The sequence below is a fragment of the Geospiza fortis genome, unplaced genomic scaffold (assembly GCF_000277835.1).
Source record: "Geospiza fortis unplaced genomic scaffold, GeoFor_1.0 scaffold201, whole genome shotgun sequence".
Classification (NCBI taxonomy): Eukaryota; Metazoa; Chordata; class Aves; order Passeriformes; family Thraupidae; genus Geospiza; species Geospiza fortis.
In genome coordinates this window covers 458,544-477,857 of record NW_005054440.1, presented here as the reverse complement: position 1 = coordinate 477,857, position 19,314 = coordinate 458,544, and the positions used below count along the sequence as shown (strand labels likewise).

General features: G+C 37.2%; 2 protein-coding genes across 2 annotated transcripts in view; one reads left to right on the top strand and one right to left on the bottom strand.

Annotated features, from left to right (window-relative positions):
• Positions 1–1,208, bottom strand: part of DMGDH (dimethylglycine dehydrogenase) — a 41,102-nt gene extending 39,894 nt beyond the window's left edge. Inside the window, exon 1 of the mRNA XM_031062188.1 lies at positions 1,118–1,208. Within this exon, the coding sequence (XP_030918048.1) occupies positions 1,118–1,208 (91 nt within the window). The remainder of the gene's footprint in view (positions 1–1,117) is intronic.
• A 1,937-nt stretch (positions 1,209–3,145) lies between these two features.
• LOC102044419 (betaine--homocysteine S-methyltransferase 1) lies at positions 3,146–18,852 on the top strand. Its single transcript, XM_031062187.1, has 8 exons — positions 3,146–3,150; positions 3,422–3,591; positions 7,380–7,498; positions 9,481–9,672; positions 10,258–10,405; positions 11,272–11,454; positions 15,103–15,331; positions 15,801–18,852. The coding sequence occupies exons 1-8, from the start codon at positions 3,146–3,148 to the stop codon at positions 15,973–15,975; spliced, it is 1,221 nt and encodes a 406-aa protein (XP_030918047.1). The 3' UTR covers positions 15,976–18,852.
• Positions 18,853–19,314: the final 462 nt, after the last annotated feature.

The window sequence follows — 19,314 nt, the reverse complement described above, 5'->3', positions numbered from 1 at the left end:
GGGCGCTGCCCCGGTGGGACGGGACGGGGCGGTGCGGGGGAGCCTGGCACAGGACAGGCTCTGGCACAGGGCAGGGCTCCCCGCCGCCTCTCCCGCCTCCGCGGGGTCCAGCCTGCAGGCTCTGCAGGGGAGCTGCTGCTTGACTGGCGCGACCCTCGCCGGTTACCCTCCCTCTAAGGTACTCGGTATCTCCGCAGGTAAGGCGGTCTTGTGAAAACCTAAAATAAAGCCATAGTAATTGCGCCTGTTCAGCATCGAGACGTTAAGGATATTTGGACATCGTTATGAGACAGATAAATTAGATTGATCTTAACACAATCATAGCCCATATAATCTTGGTTTCTCTGAACACATAGACTGGAGCCACCAGAGTACAAAACCATTTAGTGTAATGCTATCTGATACACAAATTAAGCGCGACTTGCAACACACTTTAAAATAGTAAATTAAAATTTAAATAGTAAATATTCTAAGGATAAACTGTCATTGGATGAGATTTCTGTCTGTTGTCTGCTCTGCTTAAAAGGCCCAGATTTCTCACCCCTTGATTAATATGACTGGTGTTTGTATAATATCAACCCAGACTCCTATGTATGCATGTCCACTGCTCTCCCATTTAGCTAAAGAAATAAGCCAGGAAAAAGTTATCCCGGCACCAGCCATTCATGCTGTTAAGGGAAAGCTACAAGCAATATCTAAGTCAAACTCTCTGACATACATCAGAACTGGCATCCTGTGCTGCTACTTGACAAGGTCAGCAGAATCACTTATTCTGTCTTCTATTTAAAGGACACTATTGCCATTAGTAGGGCACATCTTTCTCAGAATGGGTTTTACTCATTTTTATGTGTAGAGCAAAAGAGCAGAAAGATATGGGAAGAAGTCTATGACCTCTAGGTCCTACAGTTAGATTGATTATAAAAGAAGGTATGGGGTATTTGTTCTGCTTTTTCTATTTTGGCATGTACCACTAATTTCAACATCAAGCAGAAATTCCCCCCTACAAGCAGTGGAGTTCTCTTTAGGACTTGAGATGTGAATAGTTTTTTCAAGATTTCTTTTCTTTCCACTGATGAAAAGGTGGGTTATAGGTTGACCGAGCAGGCTTTTCACTTACACAGTTCAGTTACATGCCTAAAGATGGTAGTAGGAACATCTTCATGGGGGCACTTGCGCTCACGCTTTCCATGTATAGGTGTATGGACCATGTGGTGCAACTTCATTCATAGTAGCAAAAGTAAAGCAGCAAAAGGTGGCTCAAAAAAGCCTTGGATAGCTTTTTACACACACTGTTTTTTGTAATTTAACACATTTTTTGTCTCCTACCAGATCACCTGACAGTACAATGTTGATCTGGATTAGACATAAGCGCACAGCAGTAGGTCTCTGAACAAAACAATATTATGCTGAACTTTGGTTAGCTATATGGTGGTTAAATAGGTGGTATTTTGCGCAGTATATAAAGTAAAAATGGTGTGAAGAGAAGATAGCAGACCTGTAATGAAGTCTGCAAAAAGGTTATTTCCATTTGAATCCAGTGTGACCTGACAAACTAAGGTTTTATTAAGTATTTTGTGCTTTGTATTTATCTCTCCTGCCATTAGATACCCTAGTGCTAGAGTTAATATATCAAAATATGTTAAGGTGCCATGGTCTATTCAAATGTGGCTTATGTTGCTTCTGTGTGTCAAAAGTGAAGATTTGCACTTCAAAATGAAACAGAACTATGAAGAAAAACTGCTATTAAATATTAGAAGTGACTTTTTAGAAGAAAGGCTTTTTGTAGTACATTTAAATACATAATATAATAATAAATATAATACCTATGTATTATGTCATTTTGTGTCTATTACTCAATGTTCAGCTCAAAAACAACTGAGGCTGCCTTTACATTAAAGATTTCTTTTTCTTCTGCACACCTGTTCTCTGCATATCAAATTTCTGAAGCAGGCTTCATCTACAAAAGATTCTTTGGCAGACAGAAGAAGCATGGACTCAAGCAATGAGCTGTTGCTGGCCCCATTTGAGGCATTCCATTACAAATGAAAGTTGGTTTATTTGCAAGCACAATCTTCACAAAACCTCCTGACATTTACTTTAAAATTGTTTCTCCCTGATTCTGTGGAAACAAAGATAAAAATTGAACATTTTGTTGAACTTTTAAAGTCAATGGGCTCAATATTTTGGCAAGTCCATAGTATGCAGTGGAATCTGATGCAGAGATTTGCAGGCCAACGCTTGGCAAAGCTCTGCACTGCAGCACTGTACAGACCAGTCCTGCCACTTTGCTGCAATGCCAGTGCCTCAGCCAGGTGACACTCTCAGCCAGGCTTTGTAGCCTCCAAGGAGCCTTACCCTGCTGTGCGTGGTACTGAAACTGGCACAGCTGGCACACTGCTCCTTTCTGTTGGAAAGGCCTTGTTCTTGTTCTGCCTAAGCAGCAGTGCTGAGACATCCTAAGTGTTTGTCTTTGTTGGATATGTGGCATGAGAGAATCGTGTTAATTAAAAGGACATTATCAAGAAAGATAATAACTGGAGTTTGAAGGGTAATTGTAAAAAAAACCTGTCCACTCAGCATGAAAATCACAACTCTATGTCCATAAGGCTTTTATTTTTCCTACTCCCTCAGACTTCTTCTGTTGAAATGAAGAAAACTATGGATGGAAATTTCAATGCCATGTATTTTAGGACAAGCCAGTATTTGTTCTCATGTTTTTCAGTTTTACAAAAAAGATAATTGCCACTTTCCTTGCATTAGTGTGGAGTTCAAGGGAGAAGCAAGGCTTATCTTACATAGGGTTTTGTAAGGTTTGTAATTTGGCACTCTAAAACATTTCAGGGCTGTGCAAAACAAACAGGATTTTATTTTCATTTTGTAAATCTGGGTAAGCAAACCCAGACCTGTGAAAAGACTGTCAGAAACTGCAAGTCAGCTTTCTGAGATGTGTCTTGTTTGGTAGGAAACTGCTGCATGCTTACTTTTCTATGGTGCCTGTTGTGCCATCTGGAGTTACAAGCTGCTTGTGGTAAGGCTCTGTGAAGGTGGCATTGGAAGCTAGAGAGCAGATGAGCTAATAGAGAGATCAGTGGTACTAGTATCTTATTTTAAGAAGTTTCTCATATATTTTACAGGAGAATTTGAGATGGCGTATTACTTTCATAGGAACATGACTGGACCACTGACTCGCAGTTCTGGAAGCAATATCTCTGGAATACAATATAACTAATGAGAAGTCTTACACATAATATATGTGTGCATAATAAAGCCTTATGCTGCAAAAGAGCAGATCTACCATTCTTTAATTAGAATTTTACAAAGGAAATTTATTACTTTTTATTATTGTGGCAAAAATAGTTCTGCTACCTCACAGATATTTATGTCTGCCTTGCAAATACAGAAAATAGCCATCAAATTGAAGAATTGTAATTGTTAACCTGCCCTCATGTTTTCTCCAGGGTATTCTAGAACGCTTGGATGCTGGAGAAATTGTGATCGGAGATGGGGGATTTGTCTTTGCTCTTGAAAAGAGGGGATATGTAAAAGCTGGGCCTTGGACTCCTGAAGCAACTGTAGAACATCCAGAAGCAGGTCAGTTTTACTAGGAAATTATATTCCTATAGTGGATGTAAACAATGTAATGGTTGGCTAACTAATAAATATATAGAGCTCTTAGTAGATTTTTAAATAGAAGTGTTCCTTGACACTGTAGAATTACATTAAGAACAGCCTAAACCCAGCTCATCTTGCCCATTTTACTTGCTCAAACACTGGCCAAAATCAGTTAGCTCTGTAAGAATATGAGTAGTGCAAACATCTACTGATATCGCTTCAGAGTGCTCTCCCAATTTTCAATAACTTGCATCCCAGGGACTTTTTAATGCAGATGTAGTTATATTTGTGTTTAAAAACATTCAGTGATTTCTCTCTCATGGATTTTTCCAGTCTGTTCTTGCGCTGATCATTTAAAGCTTGTCATTTAAAATATCTTACGAAAAGGAATTCTGCAGTTAACTATCTGTTTTGTTTTGTTCTAGTCATTCATTTATATTTATAATCTAAAATAGTTTTTTATTCATTCTTTCAGAGAAATGGCAGTTTTTAATAAACATTGTAATGAGAGTATTTAATGTTTATGGCTCCACTGTAAAATGGGGAGTGATAAACCTGATAGGAACCTAAAAATCGCAATAAACATTTAATAGAGTAACTCTCTTAAAGTGGACAGAGAGAAAATGACCAACCATTTTATGCCTTCCAGTGTAAAGACTGTAGTGTTAATCATAAATAGTGCAGAAGCAGATGGTATTATCTATTTATGCATGCTTCATCACAAGAAAATATTTGTCCTAATAATATGATGTGCAGTTAATCTCACAAGTCAATTCAGAATATCCTGGGGAAAAATTTCTTTCGTCTAAGTGTTTTCTATTCCAAGTTAGTTTTTTCTATTATACAGGAGAAGAAGGAAGAGTAGGAGAGATACCTTCGTTCTGTCTGCTACATCACTTTGTACACTTCACCTATTTATTCAGCCTAATCTTTCTCAGCCTTCAAATGTCACTTATGTCACTTAGCATCCCTAACTTAGGGTTATGGGCAGCTTTAGATAATGCAGAGCTCCAGGAAAAGTTTAAGGATTGATGACCTAATTTGCTGACTCTCATCTCCCAAAGTGACATTCTATCATCTCTCTATTTCTCTCCTCGTCTACCTCTGTCTGTCCCTGCATGTTCCATTTTACAGCTCATAGCACTTGTCTCATGCTCTTTCTTTCCCCTTTGCTTGTTATTTTTGTACCTCAAAAGCCCTCCCCACTCTGCACATGTCTCTTATAGGCTATTTATAAATCCACCGTTCAGGGCAAGTCTGCTAGTTTCTTTTTGTGCAGTGGGGCTTCTTTCCCTCCATGCATTTGCTCCTGCTTGCTCAAGGGTCATGTTACTTTGAAAGCAGATGTAATAGAACACAAGGAGCAACTGGCAGAGACAGTGGATACAAAAACCATACAGCTACCAGAGCTTCTTGTCCATATTAGGAAAGGAAAAGGAAGGAAGTTCTGAGAAGGCAGGAAGGAATAAAAAAAAAAAAAAAAAGAGTTCAAGGCCATTGACTGTATTACAAAAGAGGGGATTTGCCGGACTGGTAATTGTAGAAATTAGGAGATCTATATTTTTCTTCTGAGACAGATCAGGGATTGCTCTGTGCTGAGCCATATGCGTGGGTGCTTATTACCCCTATCTCCTCACAGCTTATGTCTGTGTCTTTTATGTAATGTCCAACTCATGATGGATTTAAATGAAAAATTGGTGTTACACATCTGACTCCTAAAAGGCATCAAATTAGTAATAATGGTTTAGCCTCATGTGTGGCTGTTATTCCCATTTCTGAAATGCTGGAGGAAACATGCTGGAAGTCACACAAGTAAACTACAGAGTGGTTTGAGGTTTTGATATTGCACAGTGTATTCTACTGGTAAAGCCTATTTGCTTGAGGTTGAATGAGGTTCAGGCTGATAGTTGTAGCACTATTGTTTCCCTTGAAGTGTATTCCATGTCTCCTATTCACAAACCTGGTATTTTGGGGTATGAAATTCCTTAATCATATGTGTTAGATTTCATTTTCCTACTTATGTCACCATCCATATTCGCACAAAACCCAGGCATTTTTTAGGAACAGTCTACTATTGAAATGTCGTAGAACATTTGTGAAAATATTTGTAGATTTTTTTCTTTTCTTATTTCCTGAGCAGTTTTCATCAATGCTTCCTCATTCAGGAGGATGAAAAAAAAACCCACTAGAAACATACAGAGTCCTTTTATTTGGGATCAGTGGCCTATTGTTATGATGTAGGAAAAAGAATACTCCCAGCACTACAACTTTTTTGTCCCTTCATAAAGATGTGAAAATGAAATTTGATCCCAGGCATTCAGGCAGATTCCAAAAACTTTTTGAACAGTACCTCTGCTACAACCTATGTTCCTGGAAAGATTTTTGTGGCTGCTGGGCAAAGAAGCACTGTGTTAAATCACCTGTGTAGTAAAAAAATAAGCACTTTGAAATTACCCAAAGTAGCAGCTAGAAATAAAATACTGTACCAGTAGAGACAAGCAAGGGACACTACACCAATCCTTCATTGAAAGCAGACATACTTGCATGTATGCACATTAAATCTAGCAACACGAAATGCTCTTTGGGCTTCTCTGCTGCAGAAAGCTATGTTTGTTGCAGCGTACGGGAGTAATTTTATTCTTATGGCAAACTTGCATATTTTTTTAGTGACACAAACTGTGTCTGTAGGCAATGAGTTGTGATAAACTAGGACTTCAGGAAAACCTTTCTAAACATCTGCCATAGAAATTGCAGTGTTCTTGTGTGTGTAGGTAATAAGTATCTTGTGTACAGTAAGTAAGGAACTCCTGTATTTCCTATAAGCTGCTAAGCATTTAACTCTGTTTTACATGATCAGTAGCATTCTAGTAATTATTGTAACTATTATTCTGTGGGTATATGTATAAAATCAATTAACAGTTCCTGTTCTGTTGCTGCTGTGGCAATTGAAGTGTACTGCTTACAGCCAGAAAGGCATGACTACCATTACAGAGCCTTTTCCCAAAGTCCTAATGTAGGAAATTTGTCTATTCAAAGTAATGGTAACCTCTCCTTTAAATAGATTGTTGTCAATGTAGTAAAATCATCATGTGGAGACATATGGGAAGAATTAACTTTGTGCTGTGAATCACTTTTCTGGAGCAGCAAGTCTTCTTTTAAGTAAGGATGTATTTAGCAAAATAGATCTTTGGTTTTGGCTGACTATACTCTTTTAAAACTTTGCTGGGGGAGAAAACTCAAAAATGTAGAATAGAGGAGGCAATGAAACACTGTATTCTTCCATATAATTATCATGTCCCTTAATTTGTTGCTATGATACTTTCTTCTCTTTTCTTCTTCATAATATAGAAGCTAAGAGAAGATAGCTTTTTCATTTGAAGAGCCTTTTGTCTGGTATCCCTTGTTATGCTTTCATATTCTTTTGTCAGACATCCATTATCCCTTCCTAAATCACTATAAAAATGCTCTATCAATCCCTATATCTGGGAGATCTGAAGGACTGCAGAAAATAGAGGATTGTCAAGGTGGCAGGCAAAACTGAATCTGCAGCTAAACTATATAGAAATCTTCAGTCATTCTTAACAGAAAAGAATGAAGAAGAAAATTTTCTACCTAATGTTTTGATGGTGAGAAGAAAGAAATTCTGTGTGGACTCGGGTACTGCTTCTAATTTCTAAACACAATGTCACTAATTTTACAATAACATTACATCAACAAACACTGGATTTGGGGATAACACAGTAATAACCTTGTCTCTTAATTTGCAGTTCGTCAGCTTCACCGAGAATTCCTCAGAGCTGGATCCAATGTTCTGCAGACCTTCACCTTTTATGCCAGCGAGGATAAACTGGAGAACAGGGGCAATTATGTAGCTGAGAAAATAAGTGTGAGTAAACCAGTTCTGGAGATACAAAATGAGTTGATCAATTTCAAATGGTTTGGCAAAGATATTATCAAGTTTGTCCTAACAGTTTTGGCTATATTTGAGGACCAGAGAATGAGATGATGGAATTTCAGAGTTTGAAATAGCAAAAAAGCAAGGTGAAGTGAGAAAAAACCCCAAACCAAAACAAAAATCAAATACAAAATGGGGAAAGGATGAAGAGGGGGAAGAGAATGCCCACATTGTATTTTTCTGTATTTTTATCTGAGGAGATGGGTTTATGGAGTTTAAGTACAAAGATTACAGAGAGTACTAAACGCACAGAGAGCAAAACTAGTGAAAAAATAGAGATGTTTTAGCATCCAGAGAAATTACTGAACTGTAAAAATGGTGAAGAATCTTAGAGAATAATGAACAGTTAATGAGAACAAAATGTTTTTAGAACCACATCTTCATTAAGTAGCAACTAAAATAATCCAAGCTATACACTGTATTCAATATTCCCTTCCTCTTGTGTGAAGGTAATTTTTACATCAGCAGAAGTACCCTGTCCGTGTTTTCATACCCCCTACATAGAGGAATTGTAGGATTCTGGGTGTGTTTACTAGACACAGGCCCAAGGTCTAGTGGAATTCCTGGCCAAATATTTCTATATAGTACCTTTGATACTAGAATGTTTGGCATTGGGTGGTTTCTCTGATCCTGTTCCTTTGGTCCTACTGTATATTGTATCTTCTGCAAACTAGAGAAAATTCTCCAGGGCTCAGGGAGGAAGGAATTGCTGTATCTGTGAAGATATCCTCAGTCAGAAATTAGAACAATCTGGACACTAGGGAAACACTTGAGGCTTAATTGAGTTAATCCCGAAATGTCATATGACCAAATTTATCTGAAATGCTGTACCTTTTACAATACTGAAATGTCTGAAGTGGTAGTCCCAGAAACACAGTAACCCTTTACCAAGCCAATGCTTCAATTCTTGCTGACGTGCAAAATTATAAAGGCTGGAGAGCACCTGGTATTTGGATTGCATTACCTCAAACATCTCAAAATGTATTTCCTGCCAGTTCTAGAATCAGGTTGCTCCAGGATTTAACAAATTTATGGTTCCACCTCACAGAGTCCCCAAACATAAATGCAAGTGGAAGACAATCTGTCAGCAGCAGCTTTAAAAATCAGCTGGGTTTTTGAGGCAGCCATGTAAAACTTCAGCAGAGAGAAGCTTATGGACTTAGAGACTTCTAAATAGTCCATGGACTGCAGAGAACCTGCTGTAATCAATACTTTTTTAAATACCACAAATAATGATTTTTTTTCCCCAGATTTATTTTTCTCAGTTTAACCTTTTTTTGAAAAGCTGTTATGGTCATCCCAGTTTAGATATAGAAGGAATATGACTTCCGGTCTTGGTGATTAATTAACAATATTTTCGCCTTTATTTAATTTGGTGACTTTAATATCACATAATTAATGTTTTCTTTTAAAAAATGTCTTAAATAACCCTGGATGAATATTATATTGGCGGTGGGAGGTGTTAATTATCAGAACAGTAAAATATATTTTAAAAAAGAAAAGTTAAAATTCTCATATGTCTTGTTTTCCATTCACAAATTTCAGAATGAAAACATATGCTTAGGTGTAACTAACTCATTTTCTAAGAAGCAAAGAAAATTCCACTTCACCCGAAATATTTGTGTTTTATAGGCTATTTGTGTAAGATCTGTTAAACGTAATGTATTTTGTAGTATTTGACAAGATGATAACTAAGAGGAGGCAAGAAATTATTTTTCTAATGTTTGTTACTGTTTAAAAGAATCTTATCTTCCTAATCAAGATTACTCTAAAAATCCATTTGATTTTAATTACGTTTAGTTTAAATTTAACAAAAATATGAAAAAGCACTTATGATTTCTCACTATTTTTGTCCTTCTAGGGTTCTGCATACCTCTGGTAAGATAAAACTAATAGATTCTATGTTCACACAGTGCCACAAAGTGAATGAAGCTGCTTGTGACATTGCAAGAGAAGTGGCTAATGAAGGTGATGCTTTGGTGGCTGGAGGAGTCAGTCAAACACCATCTTACTTAAGCTGTAAGGATAAAACAGAGGTTAAAGCAGCCTTTCGAAAACAACTGGAAGTCTTTATGAAGAAGAACGTGGACTTCTTAATTGCAGAGGTAAATCTGTAAGAATAAGTACGTGCCTTCAATCGGCACAGTGTTAACTTTTAAGATGTATAGCCTATTTTAGGAACTATCACTACATGTTTCCACCTCCTTTGAGATTTTCTGCTGTGCTTTTATCTCAGTAGTATCAGATATTTTTTTGTAAATGCCCACCAACATCTGCAGGTGTTCTAGAATAGGATCTTTGAACCTCATTTCTTCCTAAGTCAAGTAAAATTCTGTGTGAATACAGAGACAAAATGTTGCGGGGATCTAGACTAATCCCTGTTTCTTCCAGTACATGGAAAGTAACCTAAGACAACTTTTCTAGTTGACTATAGGTCTTGGGTTAATCTTTGATTAATCTACCCTATGGCCATTCTTCTTCTGAAACAAAAGTAACAATATTTTTAATTTATTTTTACTCACTTTTAAAAATCCTTTTTTAACTGTGGGGCCAGTAAACTCAATTGAATTATGTTAGTACAAATCAGAAAATTTTCAAATCATTGTATTGATGGTGAATTTGGGGTCTGGATAGGAATTTTTATATTTCTTTGCTGAGAAACAAAATAGCCTAGTTTTAATTTTTTTCAGTATTTTGAGCATGTTGAAGAGGCTGTCTGGGCAGTTGAAGTTCTAAAAGAATCTGGAAAGCCAGTTGCAGCTACGATGTGCATTGGTCCAGAAGGAGACATGCATGGAGTGTCCCCTGGACAATGTGCTGTCCAGCTGGTAAAGGCTGGTAAGAATCTGTTTTAATATGCCCTTTGAAAATATGGAAAAAGTCCCTAATGATTTAAATAAATAGATGTGTATGTCAAGTAGGTAGCTTCCCAGTTGTATCTGATAGGAGTTATGACTCTCTGGAAAAGTTTTTATATGTAGCTTACTAGAACAGTCTTGTAAAAACATATGGAAATACGACTGTGAAATCCTTGATTATGTGTATGAAATGGGTAAGAGCAATAGCCATAGAAGACTGATACTGAATACAGCAAAATCCTAAACCTGCTCAAATTTCATTGCAGACCCATCCCCAAATTCTAGAATCACAAGCACAAAGCTGCTTTTGATTCTCTGCTCTTGTTTTTGCACACAGTTCAAGCTCAAGATGAGAAAATTAAGGGAATGACAAAATTAATAATATTGGCTATGAAAGGCTGTTTTCTATGGAAAAAGGGGAAGGGGAGAAGAAATTAATCAGAGGCATGATCAGTGAAGATACACAGGTTTACATATCTATCCCAAAGTGCTCTTTTCCTTTCAAGTTATAGTTGAAATCCAAAGGTAGAACTTGTGTTAGGAACCTGCCACCTGTTTCCATATGTGGCTCTACACAATCAGACTTTACTGATTAAACTCTGTAGGAGGGTAGAAGAAAAAACATCTGTAGAGGATGTGATTCATCATTAGAAAGGTAAAGAGGAGTGCAGCTGAGATGTAAATGGCATGATCAACCTCAGGAGGGCTGTGCCTGGCTGTAGCACAGTTGCCTTGTTTCCATAACACTGGTGTGAAGGTGGGCGGCACTGCTTCTAGAGTGCTGTGGAACTTTCATCTCCCACTTTTCTGGGGAGCTGTGACTTGAAGTTACTTTCCTCCTCCTAGGTGCTTCTATAGTTGGAGTCAACTGCCATTTTGATCCAGAAACTTCCATCGAAACTGTGAGGCTGATGAAAGAGGGCTTGCAGGCTGCTAAACTGAAAGCCCACCTGATGTGCCAGCCACTTGCTTTCCATACTCCTGATTGTGGAAAGCAGGGATTTATTGATCTTCCGGAATTTCCCTTTGGTAAGACAAGGGTATATTTTTTGTTGGTGGTGTTGCTTTATTGGCTGTTCCTGGCTTTTATTGCCCCCAGTTTTTAGTACAGCTGAAGCTGCAAGGTGTCCTTTTATTCAATATGATGAGTCCTAGTTATCCTGTCTGGCATATCCTAGTTATCCTGTCTAGTTGTCCTACTCCTGGCATTTTCCAGGCAGATCAAAATGTAATATTGGAGTAAAGATCGTCCACATAGGGAGATGTCAGTAGTGTCACTACTTCAGTAGTATCACAGCCTGTAACTCAATGTGTTATTATGATGAGGAGAGTTTAAATGCCACAATCTAAATTAATTTTAAAAATATTCTTCCTCATGCTATAGAACCCTGTTCAGGACTGCTGTAAACAGTCCAAAGAGCAGCAGCAAATGTAGTAAAAAACCTCATTTTTCTGGGTTGTGATATCTATCTCACAAGTCCTACATTTACTTTTGTAAGGATTTAATGTACAATGCAGTACAATGGATATAGGAGCATTGTTATTGCGCTCATAATATTTAAATCTTGTAAGTGTGACTGTCTAATGTACGTGACATTAGAGAGACACCAGAAAGGGGACTTTAATATTGCTAACAAATTAGCAGTTTGGAGGAGAAATCTCCATGTATGCTCAGAAGAAACTCTACAAAAACTGGGAGAGTTAGCCATTTAATATTTATATAAGGCTTGTGTATTTAGGGCTTATTTTCATGTGAGTATTTTGCCCTGTAACATAAGGGCAAAATCAGCTTAAACATTTTAAGGCTGATTAGAAAATTCTTTCATTTTCAGATAACATACACCCTTCTTTTCAAGATCAGAGTAAATGGTCCCAAAACGTTCACAATTTGAATTTGCAGCAAAAAAAAAAAGAGAAGTAGATGCGATTTTTAGGAAGCTTGTTGTTTTTCTTTAAATTCCTCTCTTTACATAAATGAAGGAAAGAGAATAAAGCATAAGCCTGGGGCATTCATTAAATGGTAATAACACGTCTGAGTCCTGAAAATATCGAAGATGTTTAAAAGTGTTAGGAACTCATTTATCCTATTCATTCCTTCTTATAGTTCCTCTGATTGCAAGCAGGAAAAAAAAAGTCAAACAGATGCAGTAAGCAATCAAGTGAATGGAAGGATTCACTCTGGTTTGTTTTGGTTCTTGGCTTGTGTGCTATAAGCAATCTGTATGACATCTCAGCATTTAGAATTTCCATTAATAATTAATTGGTGAATACCTGCTCCATGAGTGTTTTCAAAACCCCGAAGTAGTAACTAATTGCTTGACAGCAGATAATCTCTTCAGTAAATAATTTTTAAACTGACCAAATTACCTGGTTTTCATGAAGGCAACAACAGAGGTATTTAGATATCTGAAGAGTACATATACTCTCTACAGCGCAACAAGATCTAAGTTTCTAGGGAAGAATTAGGTATGTTGTATTGACAAACTCCAGCAATTAGATGCCAGAAAGATTTATTTTTCTGTAGATCTATTTCAATTTTTCTATGTTTTCTCTTCTGTTTTATTGCAATTTCTCTGAAATGTCACCAGTTAAATAAGGACAATGTTTTAGAAAGAAATGACCTGGTCACTGAAAGCATACCCAATTATCTCAAGGGTAGATATATTGAGGAGGCAAATCAAGGAGCATGTTACAGTTTTTCCTCTTCAAGAACTGTTAAGTTAGAGATATTTAATTCTGAATAAAGCCAAGAAAAGTATTGCATTGACAGACATGGAAAAAATAAATAAAATATTAGTCAGTTTTGGGAACGTATCTCTCCACTTTAAAGATAAGGATGTTGTGTGGCACAGTATCAAATGTTTTGTGGAAGTCCAGGAAGGTGACATTCATCACTCTTCTCTTCTCCACCAATGCTGTAACCCCATCACAGGAGGGCACCAAATTTGTAGGCACGGTTTGCCCTCAGTAAAGTCATGTTGGCTGCCACCAATCACATCCTCATTTTCCATGTGCCTTAGTACAGGTTCCAGGTGATTTGATCCAAGGTTTTTCTGGGCAGCGTAAGAGTGACTGGTCTCTCTTTCTCTGGCTTTTTCTTTTCTGCCTTTTTAAAAGTGTGGGTTATGTTTCCCTTTCTCCAGTCACTAGGAACTTCACTGGACTGTCACAAGTTTTCAAGTATGATGGACAGTGGCTTAGCCACTTCAGCTGCCATCAAATCAATGCATCTCATCAGGTCACATGGATTGTGACAGGGTGATGGAGATGACAGGGAAACAACCTATACTGTTCCCCTGATGCTTAGTTCCTTCTACAGGTGTAAGTGGAGTGCACAATGATGCATTCTTACTGTTGATCATTTGTATAAATTTTGCATTAGCTTTTAAATAACATATGAAAGAAGAGGAAATAATGCATTTGTGCTTCTGATGCTTTTATCACATCTGCAGCACTGTACAAAAGCTTGTTTTTATTTGAACAGCTTTCTAAAATGCTTAATCAAAGTTTTCCAGGCCATATTAGTCCATCTACTTTTCCTTTGTCTCATCTTTCCCTCTGAGAGCAATAATTTTCTTTATAAGAATCTTTAGTTGTCTCCCTTCTGTTTTTTTTATTTATAAACCTGATTCTTAACTACAAAATGGACTTAGGGTATATCTGCTTTGTATCAACTTCTTGCATGTTAGGCATTTTTGGGACAGGACATTGGGACATTCTTCAATCCTACTCTCCTTTGTTGCTGGAGCCTTACTACCTCGACCACAGCTTCTTTGCCCAGCAGTGTTCAGTGCACAGACATGATGCTGCACTTAACTGATAACCGTGCTGGTTCACATCCTGCAGATGTGCATATGCATTAAGAAGTGGGAGGATTTTTGGTTTTTTATTTCTGTATTTTCATTTCTTAAAGTTTCTTGTTCAGTCCCCATTCTTTTCTTTCCAGTCACGCCACTCTTGTGCCTCCAGCTCCTTGAGGTGTGCTTTTCACTTTTTGCTCCTTTACTTCCACAAGTCTACTCTCTCAGGTCTCGTTATTCCATCACAATGCTCAACAAAACTTGCAATAGAGATGGCATTCTAACTTACCTACACGCAGAACTTCCCACAAGGAATGACATGTTTTGAGGCAGCAAGCTGGGATTATAACTAAGGGTTGGTCTAAGAAATAGCTAAGATCCCAGCTGAAACAACTGGCTGCCAATATCCAATTGTGGAAAAAAGTGCAATAAGCATTTCTGAGGAATAATTACCAGGATTATTCCTATGCCAGTAGGCTGATACAGTCTCCTTTCACAGATCAGTGTGTGGAAATCAATTTTCCCAGGTATTGATTGTTTATTAGGAAATGTAGCCATAACATTGAAAGTATTCCAATTCTTCAGCTAAGAACTCTGCAGAATGGGAAACATGATCCACCTCAGAAGATACTAGGTGATGTTTTGGTAGGCCAAACATGCTTACAAGCACAGGTCAGTGGAGCACTGCAGAAAAAGCTAGCCTTCTAAAAGTTTCAATCTCTGATTCTAGGTCAGACAGTTCAAACATATGCATCTACATCTACAACGACTTTTGCAAATAGAGTGCAAGTGTTTCAACAACATGATTTCTTACCAAGAAAATGGATAAAAATTGAATGGACCATGATGGAAACTTAAGATATTAATCTCTTTGCAGGTCTGGAGCCAAGAATTGCCACCAGATGGGACATTCAAAAATATGCAAGAAAGGCCTATGACTTAGGAATTCGTTTCATTGGAGGCTGCTGTGGATTTGAGCCATATCACATCCGAGCAATAGCTGAGGAGCTGGCTCCTGAAAGAGGATTTTTGCCAGAAGCTTCTGAGAAACATGGTAGCTGGGGTGATAACCTGAGCATGCATACCAAACCCTGGGTCAGAGCAAGGTATGTATATCTGACCTGGAAACCAACACACCTTTTGCAAAGGCTTACATTGCTCCACAGAGCACACTGGCTTAGCTGATATGGGCATCTAAATATCACTGTAAAGATTTTATCGTTAGAATTATATGTTTTATGTTTAATCTCCAAGAATTAAAGCTGACCTAAGAGCAGGGAAAGGAGTGAAGGAGAAGTAGAGAAGATCCTGTGAATGTAATTCGTGACTATGAAAAGGAGAATATGGTATATGAGCTCCTAATGGTGACTTGCTTACAGTATTCCTTTCAAAGATGGAAAGGTACTTTTAAAGCATGTAGCATTTAATTGCATATTTTCATTCATACTTCTATATATAAATATAATGTCCATTTTACAAGTTAGATGACCCTTTGCAATTGTCTTCTAAGTCACATCTCCTTCAATATTATGAGGTGCTGGGAAAAAATACCTGAGTTTCTTTTTCTTTATTTAGGGCAAGAAAAGAATACTGGGAGAATCTGAAGCCTGCTTCCGGCAGGCCATATTGTCCCTGCATGTCAAAGCCAGATGGCTGGGGAGTGACCAGAGGAGCCAAGGAGCTGATGCAACAGAAAGAAGCAACAACTGAACAACAGCTAAAGGAGCTCTTCCAGAAAAAGAAGTTCTAATCCACTGCAGTTATATAAATCTTAAAATGATATATCTACAGACCATCTCATGCTTCAGAAGAAAATCTGTGAAGATGAGTACTGTGTTGATTTATCAGTTAAAAATGTAATGAAAGAGACAAAATCCAGAAAAAATGTGATTACTTATGTCTAACTTTGATAATAGAATCCTTATCTGGACAAATAGTTTAGAGAATACATAGTCAAAAGTAATTTTGGATTCTCATAATAATTGAGCTTCTGTTAGCTGAGTGCCATTAATTGGATAGACACAGAAATACCTGGAAGTCATAACTGGCTGAACTCACCTGTGAAAAAAGAAAAAGCCATCTATAAATACAGTGTCAATGGACTTCAGCGTCCAAGTCTTTTTTCAGTTTGGTTTTATAGGAGCTTTCTCAGACTTCAAGATTTGTTGAGAGCTAGTGCGGGAACACACAAATTGCCAATTATTTGTGGTCACTTTCTTGGTTTCAAGAGAACAAAAGTAAACTGAAAAATATATCTTATAATTGTTATCAAAACCTAAGGAAAATGAGATCTTGCAGGAATTTCTTATATGCAGAGAGCTTTTAGAAGAGAAAAATGGCAGGTAGACAAAACTCAGTTTTTGTCCTCAGGTACCATGTACACAAGACTTACTCTTCTGGGGATTAAAAAGCTTAAGAAATTACTCTGCAACCTAAAGAAATGTCAAATAAATTAAAAAATAATACAATGAAATAGTACTGTAGTATCTTCACACCTTAAACTGTAAAACCTCAAAAAGTATATTGTATCTCCAGTAAAAAACTAATTTTCAAATGATGCAGCGTGTTTCTGAAAATCTCACTTTAATTACTTGGTTATCTTAAAACAGCAGGTTTCTAAGACATAACTCCCATTTAAAAGAGCAGTGCATTTTTTTTTTTTTTAGCTGATTGATTCACCCTGCAATCTTAGTTTTAACAAATGAAAAACTCTGTTAGGAAGTAGATCCACCCATTTAGGTTGAGAAAACCTATGGAATTTGTACACTGATTTGTTTTCAAACAAGATAAGGTTTTCATAGGAAGGGTACCACTATATTTAGAACTTGTAAAGCCCACATTTCCATCATTTATTTTTGTGAGGTACCACACAACTTCAATTTCTGTTTAGAATGAATTTTCAGCCATCTTACATTAAGGCAACTATCTTTATAAAAATCTCATTCTCACAATCAGTGTTGAAAGATGTAGTCAGACTGCTTTTCATGTGTAAGCTTATTTGCTTGTTTCTATCCATGCTGGTATTCTGCAGTTCAGGAAACACATATACAACACTTCAGTGAGAAACTTCATGCATCCTTTTTAGACTGTTATTGGCAGACAGGTTTAAGCCTGCCTTCCCCAGGCTTAAAACATATTAAAACACTTACTAGCTAGAAATTTTGCCTGAAAGACAAAAGCAGAAAAATCAAGAAAGTAAGTATTTTAAAATGCAGATTATTTGGAAAGCATTCATGTGAGTATATATTTTATACACTTTATAAACTTCTTTCCTTCCTAAGTGATTCTCAACATTACCTCTGCAGAGAGTGAATATTGCAAAATCTGTAAAACAGGAATGCCAGATCTTTGATCATCATCAAAATGCATGGAGCATTAAGAGCATATGCTTGATTAGGTGGCTTAAAACAAAGGCTACAACCAGTACAGAAGTGTTTTGAACAATTATTACCTTTTTAGGGACTTCTTGTAGCACAGAATGCTGTTTGAGTATCTATACACTAACTATACAAGTAGCCGGGCTGATTTTTTTGGAAACTGTCATAACGTGCAAAAATTTGTATTGAAATGAATGACTTCACAACACAGAATACTGAAGAACCTGGTATTTATGAAAATATGATTTTTGAATTTTTGGTATCCAGTTTGAAAAGGATGAATTTTAGCATATATGATGAGAAATACTTAAATTTTAAGACATGGAACATGAGATCTGGCCCAAGAGCAGGGTGAAACAAACATTCCCTGTTTTATTCATATCACAGGCTGGGCTTATAAAGGAATTTCCAGTGGAATGGAAACAATTTCAGGGTGCCTTGTTGATCACTAATAAACCCAATCTATTAGGAAAACCCAAACTCCACTTAAAAAAATCCAACAGCACTGTCGTCAAAAAAACCACTCCAAACCCAAAAACGACCAACCAGCAAAGCCAAACGTGCTGCCAAGCTTTCTTTTCCATTTGTTTCTGTGTAACAATTTAGGATCCAACAGCACTGTCGTCAAAAAAACCAACCCAAAGCCAAAAAACCACCAACCAGCAAAGCCAAATGAGCTACCAAGCTTTCTTTCCCATTTGTTCCTGTGTAACAATTTAGGCATAAGGAAACTGTTAGATTTTCACCATTTTTCTAATGGTTAGTTACATGACTTGTAAAGGAAATAAGAAAAGCCAACAACACAGTCCTAGGAAATTTGGTTCCCTGGAAAGCGTTTCTGAAAATTTTAGGAGGTGAAAGGGGATTTAGAGGGCTAGCTCCTGTATTTAGTACCCTAAGGATCATTTATTTGTAGGGCAAGGTGTTTGCTAAACCTGTTTGGAAATAAATCTAATGATGTAGCTTCCATGACAACACCAGGTTAGTTCAATGTCTACAATCACAGAAGCACAAATATTTGGAGGTGGAAGGGACCCCCAAGGATCGTGTTTGGTTACTTCACCCTTAACAAAATTTTCCTAATTTGAATGTTCCTTGATGGAATTTATTCTTTCTTTATTATTTTTCATTGTTTTTCTCCATTATTTCTTTACACCTCATTAGAGACATGCAGACACGATGAATTTCTTCCTCTGCTAAAGTCTGTTATACATTTGAAGATTTAAATACATTCGTTGTTTCTCTCTCAATCCAACATACCCTGTTCATTCATTCTTCCCCCTGAGTCTGTATTCTGGGTATATTCGTCATATACCCAGAAATCACCTCCATCATATCTTTATCTAGACCTTGCTATCCCCTATGTTTTTTTATCCGTGAGCTGAAGTGATCTGAATAACAGAAGTACAGATCCAGAAGTGAAAAGCTAAAGTCTTTAACATTTCTAAAATCTAAAGAATAATTCTTACTCATGACATTGAATGTCAGGACAAGAGGGACCTGAACAAACCACAAACATCAGAAACCACTAGCTATGTGCACTACACATTAGGAGATGGCTACATATTCAGTAATTCTGAAGTTTCCAAGAATTTCATGCAAAAAAAAAGGGCCTAAAAACCTGCTGTGTAATGGTCAGTTGTTGGTCTGATTTATCTGTAAACCAAAAAAATGCAAGGACGGTTTTGTAAAGAAGGAAATTGGGAGTTAGT

Bases quoted from the DNA above. Each gene is read 5' to 3' on its own strand.
- LOC102044419 (XM_031062187.1), top strand. The intron at 7,499-9,480 runs GTGAGTAAACCA...ATGTTCACACAG, and splicing joins ATGTAGCTGAGAAAATAAGT to TGCCACAAAGTGAATGAAGC. The intron at 11,455-15,102 runs GTAAGACAAGGG...ATCTCTTTGCAG, and splicing joins TCTTCCGGAATTTCCCTTTG to GTCTGGAGCCAAGAATTGCC.